The following is an 11,558-nucleotide window of genomic DNA, read 5'->3' as shown; positions in this document are numbered from 1 at the left end:
ATGTCTTCCCAGGGAACATGCCCTCTGTTCCTACTCCCACCCTGATCCACCCTACCACCAATTTGGCATTTACTGTGTGATTGTGTTCTTTTAAATATGCCACATGAGGCCAGGCGCAGTGGCTCACATCTATAATCCCAGCACTTTGGGAGGCCAAGGCAGGAGGATCACTTGAGCCCAGGAGTTTAAGACCAGCCTGGGCAACATGGTAAGACCCCCATCTCTACAAAACATAATAATATATATTTTTTTAATTAGCTGGGTGTGGCGGTGTGTGCCTTTGATCCCAGCTACTTGAGAGGCTGAGGTGGTAGGATTGCTTGAGCCCAGGAGATTGAGGCTGCAGTGAGCCATGATTGCACCACTGCATGCCAGCCTGAGCAACAGAGCAAGACCCATCTCAAAAAAAAAGAAAAAAACATTCCCACATGAGACTCCCTGTCTCCCTGGTGGACTCCCAAGAACAAGGACTGTCTTTCACATCTCTGTCTTGACTTCAACAGTTCAGCTCTGCACAGGTTAGGCATACAGTACACATAGAATCAATCCTTGGGGGAACCATCAAACATCAGTGTGGGAGAAGCCAATGAAAGAACACTGTCATTTTAAAATACTATCAGGGGAAATAGACCGAGCCAGAAAAAAGCCCTGACTAGCTCTCGGTCTGCCCACACTTGGGACCCAACCTCCAGCCAGAGCTCCATACCTGGAAGGCCCTCTTCCGGAGGTGCAGTATCCGCCCGCGGATGACCCAGGTACTGGGATGTGATCCGCGGGAAGCGGTGGTAGGCGAGCCGCGCATACTTCTCCCGGATCATTAGGGCCTTGGCCAGACTCTTGGCTGCCTGCTCATAGTCCTCCAAAGTGATCTGCAGAAGGGAGGCAGGCAGGAAAGGGTTCACGCAGCAGGCCTGAGACTGCCATCCTTGGAAAGATGTGCTTCCAAGATTGGCTCTTGCCTGGTATCTGGGAACCTAGATTTCAGGAGGGTTCTCACCACTCCTTGACCAATAAGAGTGGTTCATTGCACCTAAACTATTTGTACAAACAATATGGTTTATGTTGGACACCTGCTTTCCTTCTGGAGCCTGGAATTTGAGATGTGCTATGCAGACATGTGACCAGCCCCAGCGAAAACCCTGGGCACTGAATCTCTAATGAGCTTCCCTGGTAAACAACACTTCCCACATGTGCTGTCACGATGTGATGCTGGAGGTATTTGGTATGTTCTGATGACTCTGCTGGGAAAGGACCTTGGAAGCTTGCACCTCGTATCCTCCATGTATCGCTCCCTTTGCTGATTTGCTCTGTATCCTTTCACTGTAATAAATCAAAGCTGTAAGTACAGCTATATGCTGAGTCCTGTGAGTCTTCCTGGTGAATCATCCAACCTGGAGTGGTCTTGGAGACCCCCAACACAGGAGACACAGGAGGAGTTAGGGTCGTTGGAAGACAGACGAGTGCTCCAGCCTGCACACCCAGAAGCCGGCCTCACATGCAGCTAATTAAGCCAAAAGTCTGTTTTTGTACCAGGCCCATGAAGGGACAAAGCCTGAGTCCTATCCCTGAAGGCGATGAGCACCGTCATTTTCAGTTGAGAAAATTCATGTGTCCTTCAGATGTCGAAACAAAACAAGAAGCAAAAGCAAATTCTGCATGCTCGGCCTGCTTCTTTGCCAACCCCACACTTCTGATTAACTCTGTTAATCACCCAACTCATCCAGGCAACAAGCCCCATTGTCATGTGTTATGTGCCAGACCTTTCCATAGATTTCATTTTGCTCCTTACAGCAACCCATTTTGCAAATGGGAAAACTGAGGCCCAGAGAGGATAAATCACTTGCCAGGAAGCTACAGAGTCAAATTTCAGACTCTAACCTGATTGAGTCCCAAAGTCTAAGGATGTTCTGCTTTACCAGAGCAGCCTCATATTCAAAGATGAATGAGATAAATTCCCGCCTTCCAACAGGCTCATTAATCTTAGTCTGTTTGGGAAGGATGGGAATCGCAGAAAAATGCTTGGGGAGACAAGTGGCCAGACAGACACAATGCAGGGTAAGGGGTACAGCAGAGGGAGGCACCATATGCTGGCATAGCCCAGAGTGGGGAGGGCTGGGGCCTGAAAGTGATCTCCTCTGCTTTAATAAAATCATCATTTTTAATTTTGTAATATTTTAAACATACAGACAGGCACCAAAGATAATATAACCTACCTTCTAGAGCTGACGATAATATTTAGCATAATTCTTTCAAATTTCTCACAGGTTTAAAGAAATAAATCATCACAGATACAGCTAAAACTCTACACTCCTCCCTACCCCATCCTCAGAGGGAAGAAGTCTGAATATATTTTTCCTATGCATGTTTTTATACTTTTACTAAATACTACTTCTTGCTTTTTGTTACGATGGTAGATTCTCCTTTCCTGCCTCCAAATGTCCCCATAAGGTATGTTAATTCCTTTTACATCTTCCAGTGGATGGCTTCTGAGAGTGGCAGGAATAGGTGAGCAGACACCGACACCCTAGACAAAAATATGTCCCTGCCAACAACAAAGCCAAATTCTTTCTCTGGGGAACCAATGGACTCAGCATGACAAGGGGCTCATGCCATGGCTAAGGACATCAGAGAGGATGCTCAGGACCCCTGTGGACTAGTGGCCACCGGCCAAGCTTATAGGCATCACAGGCCCCATGGCTGACAGCAGACCTACTGCGTGCCAAGGAGATCTGCAAGATCAGCCTGCCTCTCACAGACACTTAGCTTTCTGAGGACCAGTTGCCCAGTTCAGGTGCTCCATGCACTACTCTGTGCCAGCCAGGAGACTGGGAGAAAGAAGCTATTATATGCTACAGGCTGACGTCCTCCCGTTCAGCTGGTGGCCGACCCACCTCGACTCTTGCTTTCCATTGCCCTGCCCACCTGCCTCAGGCTGGGTGAACACCAAAGACTCATGGTCAGGATGCTGATCTCCAGACAAGGCCTGCATTGTTCCCAACCCAACCTAAACTCCCATCCATGGGAACTTAATTAAAATTAACTATGATATATCCTCATAAAGGAATACTATGTACATATTTTTTAAAAGGACAAAGAAGTTCTTTATATATTGATATGGCATTATCTTTAAGATGTATTGTTAAGTGGAAAATGCAAGATGCAGTATAATGTATATTGTAAACTACCATTTTTGTAAAAATAAGTAAATAAACTATGTATGCATAAATAATTGTAGGTACATAGACCATATATGTGAGAATACATAAGAAACTAAAACCAATGGTTGCCTCTGAGAAGGAGAATGGGTGGCTGAATAATTGATACCATTTTTGTATCTTTTAAATTTTGTACCATCTGCAAGTGTTCTCCATTACACATAACCAAAAAAATTTTTGAAAGCTAGGGGAAATTTTATAGGAAGAGCAATAAGCTGCATTGCTTTCTCAGATTCACCATATTTTCTACAGCTACTGTTAAAAAGAGACTAATGAAGCCAACTGAGGCGTTAAGTAGTGAGTTGGGGCCAGGGAGATGGAGCCAAACTTAACCCTGGCACTAACTCAGTGATATTTCTCTCCAAGAAGTAGGCATGCATAAAAAATGCATCATCCAATCAGGTGAAATTAGCACATTTTCAGTGACTGCGTTAATTGACTTGGTGTAAACCAATTTGCTCAATTTCTAAACAAGATTCTCTCTTCCCGGTTGAAGGGATCTAGCCTATATTTAAGGGTACTGAACCTACATATAAGAAGAGATGATTTAGCAACAACTAATTTCACACAAACCACTCAGTACCATGGCTTTGAATCTACTAAACATTTGGCAACACTGAAAGGCCCAAGCTGGCACCTTTCTAAACAGGCTACAGGGACCAATTCCAGCTTTCTGGACTTAGAGAACATGTGGAACTTACGAGTCACAGACACAGCGTGCCAGCCTGCACCCCGGGACCCTCCTCACAGGGAACAGGCAGCCACCGAGACACCACACCCACACCCCACAACCTCTGCTAGGACCCTCCTTGTCTCCTGTGCCTCCTCTTCACCTTCTCCCAGACATCCATGGACAGGGCCAGGCTCCAGAGGGAGGCACGACCCTGTGGCCCATGGGGCCCCTGGCCTTTGCATGCAAGGCACATTCAACACTCTCAAAGATGCCTTACCCCGGCACAGTAATCTCCGCTGATGGTGACCCGCTGGAACTCAGGCATGGCATAGGGTGCTGGCGTGGGCAGGGAAGTGGCTCCGGTGACCACAGGGGTTGTGGGAGACATGGCCGGACTGGCTGCCGGGGGGCCCTTCCAATCTTGCTGTGGCGGCATTTGCAGAGACAGGGACTGGGACCGAATCATCTTGAAACTTTTCTTTCTAAGAGCCAAGGACAAGGAAAAGTGGGAGACATCAGAAGCTAATTGGGGCGAGTGATAAAGACTCTTTGCTGTGTGCGTGGCAGGAGAATTTTGCTATGATTAATCACTGGTGCTGGCCCTACCATTAAGAAGTTTCTAATTATTCATGCCTTCCTCTTACACATGTCTGCCTGAGATAGAACACGGCCCTCCAGACACCCCTACCTGTGGTCACCATGCACTGCTCAGGGCTGTTTGCACAGCCCACAGAAGATTAAAGCAGGCAAATGCCCTAGGAGACAGAGAGACAAATGGCAGACCACATGGCAGGGGCTCTAAAACCACAGGGCACTAGCGGGGAGGACAATAGCTAATCATGCAGGCTTTCCCCACAGTGTGGACAGCATGCTAGCTTCAGATAACGCAAACTCTCAGTCCCAACATATGAACGGTCTCAGAAAGGACCAGGAATAGGGTCACAGAGAGACAATCACACTGCCTTTCACACAGTTAGACATTTGGGGCATTGGAGCCAGAAGAGAGAGGGATGCTCAATGAATCCAATCTCCTTGTTTTACAAAGGAGTCGAGACAGTGCTCAGGACCGTGGACTAGCGACCGCCATCCAAGCTTACAGGCATCATAGGCCCCATGGCTGGCAGCAGACCTACTGGGTGCCAAGGAGATCTGCAAGATCAGCCTACTTCTCACAGACACTTTCCCAGAGATGGGAAAGGGCTGGCACAAAGTCACATGGCACATGGCACAGTGGCTGCTCCACCCAGCCTCCAGCCCTGCTGCTCCCTCCTCTAGCCCGCCGTGTGCCATCCTGGCTGCCGCTGCTGGAGCAGGCACAGATATGTACCTCTGTTTGGGGAGAGGATTGATCAGCACCAAATTCAGGTCCCTCTGGACCTGTTGCCTTGGCACCAAAAGATGATTACACTGGCTCTTGGGCCCAAGGTTGGTTTAAAATGCCACAAGCCCATGCTTATTTGCAAGGCTGATTTGTGATGACTCTACCTTCCTCATTCATGAAACAGACATCAGATTATGTCACTGCAAGTCTCTTCTGCAGAAAAATTACCCAGCATTAAGGTGAGGCCATCAGCACTCTTCTCCTACCTCATGTTTCTGTCTGCCCCCAGTGGAACCCGGCCTCCCCACGGTACCATCCCACAGTGTCAAATGCCAGAAACCAACTGACCACCTGCCCTACCTTGTGCCATGGGCCCAGTAGCTTCCTGAGTATTTATTCTACCACAACCACAGCCACCAGCAAGGACTCAGTGACAACTGTGACCCACCAGAGCCCTCCTCCTCTCCAGGTACTAGTGTGATACCTACAGGCCTGAAGAAATCAGTTGATCCCCAAATAAGTTTCAGGGCTTACCCAGAAGCAGCTCTCTTCCTCTTGGCCTGTGGCCAGGTATCCTCACTGCTGAGTTTTCAAGAACCACAGTTCTCCTCCCATGTTTACACACCCAGTGCTTGCCATGGCCCTCTGGTTCTCACCTGCCTACCCTGTGTTATCACATCTTTGGGACAAGGCTATTTTAACCTGCAAGACAGAGGGGGCTCCTTTTCAGGAATTTACCTTCCCCTTGCCCTGGTCCTGCTAAGTGATGCACTGGACTGCTTCGGAAAACTCAACCTGAGCCCTGGGAGCCCCCAGCCTCAGCTTTTTCTGGTCTGTCCTCCATCAAATGGAGCTCAGCCAAGCATCCTGCCCCAGGGATGCCACCTTTTCAGTCACTCCTCAGAGGCGGATTCACCTTGAGGATGAGTTCTCCCTTTGGCATCTTTTGAATGTTCACACCCAGAGGAAGAGCCATTACTTCGGGCTCCCCAACACATTCTGACCTCAGCTGGGACGCATGAGATTCTGGTTTCTGTGTCACTCACACATGCCTTCCAGCTCACTGTTTTTATTTCCATGCAACCTCACCCCCAAATGCCTCAGCCAAGGCTGCCTGAGGTCTGGTCCTACCAACAAGAAGCAACAGGTGACATCTAAGGTGAGCAACAGCTAAGAAAGTTTAAAAAAAAACCACACACACACACACACACACACACACACACAAAACACTACAGCCCAAATGCTGGGAGGCTGCCTAAGCCAACAGCCTACCAGGCTTGTCCTAGGAATGTTCTTCTGCCCCATTGAGGAAGCTAGTACCCACAAACTGGTGCCCAAAGAATTCTCCTTCCTGGGGATATCCATTATGGCGACAACCTTGGTCTTCAGTTGAGCTCCAGATTGTCACATATGAGCATCTGCGGGCCAGGAGCTCAGACTCTGTAGGCACAAGGGATAGGTTTAACCACAGATAGGCTAACTCCTCAGGGCTCACTCCCCTTGAGCTTGGAAGAACTGGAAGTTAACCACAGCTTGTATCTCAGGAAATTGGAAAAGCTATATGGAGCCCAAGGATGACCCTGGATTTGTTTTCTATTGCTGCAGAACAAATTGCCACAAACTTGATGGCTTAAAACAACAGCTATTTATTAGCTCACAGTTCTATAGGTGAGAAGTCTGGGTGGGCTTGGCTGGGCTCTATGCTCAGGGTATCAAGAGGCCAAAATCAAGATGTTAGCCACACTGTACTCTTGTCTGGAGGTTCTGGGAAGGAATTCACTTCCAAGTTCATTCCAGTTGTTGGCAGAATTCAGGTCTAGTGGCCACAAGGCTGAAGTCCCAGGCTGCTTGCTGGCTTTGACCAGGGGTCACTCTCAACTCCTACTGACCTCACTCCAATCCCTGCACATAGCCCCCTTCATCTCCAAAACCAGGAGTGGTCATTGTGCTGTTGCTTTGAATCTCTCTGCCCTCCCCTCCTACACTCAGAAAGCTCTCTATTTTTACGGGCTCATGGGATGAAATCAGGCCTACCAATAACCCCCTATCTTAGGGTCAACTGTGCCATATTCCATAACATCATCACAGGAGTGATAACTCATCTTATTCACTGCATCTGGAGATTAAGGAGGGACATCTGCAGGGGCCGTTTTAGAAATTCTACCTCCCCTAGGCCCATATCTAGCATCCATTCTATACAACCAAGGCCCAGCCAGTAAAGGTAGAGGGTTGGAGCTGAGTGAGCGGGCGTGTGGGTGTAAGTGTCAGAGGGTGTGGGACATGGTTTGCATCCATGTCTCTGCCCAAATCTCATGTCAAATTTTAATCCCCAATGTTGGAGGTAGGGGCTGGTGGGAGGTGATTGGATCATGGGGGTGGATCCTTCATGAATGGTTTAGCACCATCTCCTTGGTGCTGTCCTAGTGAGAGTTTTCATGAGATCTGGGCATTTTAAAGTGTGTAGCACCTTCCCCTACCCACTCTCGCTGCCTCTTGCTCCTGCTCCCACCATGTAAGATGCCTGCTCCTGCTTTGCCTTCACCATGAGTCAAAGTTCCCTGAGGCTTCCTCAGAAGCAGATGCTGCCATGCTTCCTGTACAGCCTGCAGAACTATGAGCCAATTATACCTCATTATTTTATAAATTACCAGTCTCAGGCATTTCTTTATAGCAGTACAAACTAATACAGTGAGTGTGTCTATGAGTGTGTGTATGAACAAAACTGATCTGGTGCCCCTGTTAGAAAGCACTTCCTTCTGATGGGCCAAGGTCTGTCTGTCCACTATCTCACCTGCTGCACCTTGCACTAGCCCCTGGGGCGCCAGCATTTGCTGGGCTACAGCTGGCACACCCCCTCCTTCCCCCACCCACACTTGCACCTGGCAGAAGCACACTCCTGCCAAGGAGCCAGCAGAGTGTGGGGCTGTGAGGACACCAGCTCCAGGCCAAGCCTGAGGGCTCAAAGGGCCAGAAGCAGTTTTGTCATCCCTGAAATAGATTTATCCTCTTGACGCACAAGGACATTCTTGCTAACCAGGCCCACAAGACAAAGATTTGATCAGGTCACCTGGGCTGTTGTTACAGCATCTTACCTCCCAGCACCTGTCTGGTGCTCCACCTGCTCTATGGCCCTTGGTTGCCCCTGACAGTCACTAAGTCCCCTCCCTTACTCTGCTCCACTCCCCAGCCCTCCTCTGCTCTGGGGAATCAGGCTCCCAGGGCCTTCCCTATATAGCACTCAAATGCTAAAGTGAGGAGCCCTTCAGGCCCACCTTGCTCTCCTAGAGAATAGCCAGCATCTTACCAGGGGCCATTTGAAGCCCACTGCCCTGTGCGGTCTGTCCAGATGACTACCAGGCAGGGAGGGGCACTGGAGCCAACCTTTCACCAGGCTCTCATATGTGTACTATGAGCTGGGGGCCACACGTGGACCCCACTTCATTCAATAAACTACTGTGTGCCAGGCCCTGGGTGTAGAGGAGTAGATAAGATATAACTCCCGCCTCCAGGGGCCAACTGTGATGGCTGAGATGAAACCAGACAGTTCCACAGATTATCATACAGTGTGGTTGGTGTAATGAGATGCCCTGGATATTTTGGGACCCCAGAGGAGACACTTAATCCAGACTAGGGGTGGGAGCAGTGGAGCAATGGGGTCAGAGGGGGGACATTTCAGAACATGGAGGCTGGTTTGAACTCCTCCCCCACGCACACTCAGCTCATTCTGGCAGCCCCTCCACATGAGAATTGTTACGCTAAAATAAAGGTTGGAATCAGAAGTCACAAACCAGCACAGGGTTTTGCAAACACTGGGAATCTGAATGCCATTAGGCGGGACAGGCATCCTCCACTTCCACAGGCTCACACTGCTGCTGCTCACGCTGCCCCTGCATTGGCTCACCTGGAATTGGGACCCCCATCTAAGGAGGGAACTAAGAGGAGCTGACACCTTCCCTGTACTTGAGACCAGAGGTCCCAGCCTATCTGGAGAAATATGCTGCACGATGGGCACTATAACAGGGGTCCCTACAGAGAGAGCAGGGGCCCACAGAGATCACTCACTCCGCATATGCAGCCAGATGACCAGCATCCTGGCCAGGTGGGTGTAACTTTGATTCTAACACTTTGCAGCCAATCAGGTGTGAAAACTCACAGCCCCACCCTCTGTCTCTCCCTGAGCTCCTCTGGAAACCTGCCCCTTCTTTCTCCATCCTCCCTTCCCCACAACCCCTCCTGGCCTACTGTAATCTCCACTCATCTCCTGCCACTCACCTTCGCTTCTCCCTTCCTCAATCCTTCCCAGCTGCCCTTCCTCCCTAAAGACCTGGAGATGAAAATGAAGTGCAATCTGTACTATCTGTTAACTTAAGTGTTACAATCTCTCTCCCTAACTTTATTTTTATTTTTACTTTTTTTTGACACAGGGTCTTGCTCTGCCGCCCAAGCTGGAATGGAGGGGTACGATCTCAGCTCACTGCAACCTCCAGCTCCTGGGTTCAAGCAATTCTCGTGCCTCAGCCTACCAAAAAGCTGGAACCATAGGCGCACACCACCATGCCCAGCTAATTTTTGTATTTTTTGTACAGACAGGGTTTTGCCATGTTGGCCAGGCTGGTCTCAAACTCCTGGCCTCAAGTGATCCACCCACCTCGGCTTCCCTATCTCCGTAACTTTTTTTTTTTCAAGACAGAGTCTCCCTCCCTCAGCCAGGCTGGAGAGCAGTGGGGTGATCTTGGCTTTCTGAAACCTTTGACTCTCAGGTTCAAGCAATTCTCCTGCCTCAGCCTCCGGAGTTGCTGGGATTACAGACATGTGCCACCACACCCAGCTAACCTTTATATTTTTAGTAAAGACAGGGTTTCTACATGTTGGCCAGGCTGGTCTCCAACTCCTGACTTCAGGTGATCCACCCGCCTCGGCCTCCCAAAGTGCTGGGATTACAGGTGTGAGCCACCGCGCCCAGCCCAATCTCTCCCTAACTTTAAAAGGGGATAGATTGACTATTTCAAATGAAGCTCCTTTGTCAATGATCCTGAATTTTTAAAAAGTTCCCCATTCTTATTTTCACAAGTTTCATAAAATGAAGTGACTTAGCAACACTTTAGCTGTGCTATGCTCAATTCATAAAGCACATATGTTTCTCAATTTCACTCAAAACATTCTAGGGAAGCAGCTGTCCTAGATAGCCAAATTTTTCAACTAATAAAATTTTTCCCTCTATATCCTAATTTTTTTCTTTTTTTAATTATACTTTAAGTTCTGGGGTACATGTAAAGAATGTGCAGGTTTGTTACATAGGTATACACATGCCATGGTGGTTTGCTGCACCCATCAACCTGATACCTACATTAGGTATTTCTCCTAATGCTATCCCTCCCCTAGCCCCTCACCTCCCAACAGGCCCCAGTGTGTGATGTTCTCCTCCCTGTGTCCATGTGTTCTCACTGTTCAACTCCTACTTATGAGTGAGAACATGCGATGTTTGGTTTTCTCTTCTTGTGTTAGTTTGCTGAGAATGATGGTTTCTAGCTTCATCCATGTCCCTGCAAAGGACGTGAACCCATCTTTTTTTATGGCTGCATAGTATTCCATGGTGTACATGTGCCACATTTTCTTTATCCAGTCTATCATTGATGGACATTTGGGTGGGTTCCAAGTCTTTGCTATTGTGGATAGCACTGCAATAAACATACGTGTGCATGTGTCTTTATAGAATGATTTATAATCCTTTGGGTATATACCCAGTAATGGGATTGCTGGGTCAAATGGTATTTCTAGTTCTAGATTCTTGAGGAATAGCCACACTGTCTTCCACAATGGTTGAACTAATTTACACTCCCACCAACAGTGTAAAAGCGTTCCTATTTCTCCACATCCTCTCCAGCATCTGTTGTTTCCTGACTTTTTAAAGATCGCCATTCTAACTGGCGTGAGATGGTATCTCATTGTGGTTTTCATTTGCATTTCTCTAATGACCAGTGATGATGAGCATTTTTTCATATGTTTGTTGGCTGCATAAATGTCTTCTTTTGAGAAGTGTCTGTTCATATCCTTTGCCCACTTTTTGATGGGGTTGTTTTCTTGTAAATTTGTTTAAGTTCTTTGTAGATTCTGGACATTAGCCCTTTGTCAGATGGATAGATTGAAAAAATTTTCTCCTGTTCTGAAGGTTGCCTATTCACTCTGATGGTAGTTTCTTTTGCTGTGCAGAAGCTCTTTAGTTTAATTAGATCCCATTTCTCAATTTTGGCTTTTGTTGCCATGGCTTTTGATGTTTTATACATGAAGTCTTTGCCCATGCCTATGTCCTGAATGTCCTAGGTTTTCTTCTAGGGTTTTTATGGTTTTA

At 48.0% G+C, this 11,558-nt stretch overlaps 1 protein-coding gene across 4 annotated transcripts in view; it reads right to left on the bottom strand.

Moving 5' to 3' along the window:
* The window catches only part of AMPD3 (adenosine monophosphate deaminase 3), a 56,595-nt gene that overhangs the window by 24,188 nt on the left and 20,849 nt on the right, over nucleotides 1-11,558 (bottom strand). For all 4 annotated transcript variants that reach the window (XM_034932137.3, XM_003818151.6, XM_034932138.3 and 1 more), the window contains exons 3-4: nucleotides 4,166-4,370; nucleotides 707-869 (exon numbers count right to left, since the gene is read on the bottom strand). In XM_034932137.3, the coding sequence (XP_034788028.3) occupies nucleotides 707-869; nucleotides 4,166-4,370 (368 nt within the window). The remainder of the gene's footprint in view (nucleotides 1-706; nucleotides 870-4,165; nucleotides 4,371-11,558) is intronic.

Source organism: Pan paniscus, chromosome 9 (assembly GCF_029289425.2).
Source record: "Pan paniscus chromosome 9, NHGRI_mPanPan1-v2.0_pri, whole genome shotgun sequence".
Taxonomy (NCBI): domain Eukaryota; kingdom Metazoa; phylum Chordata; class Mammalia; order Primates; family Hominidae; genus Pan; species Pan paniscus.
Note: the sequence above shows the minus strand (reverse complement) of the source record. Positions and strands in the feature narration are given on the sequence as shown.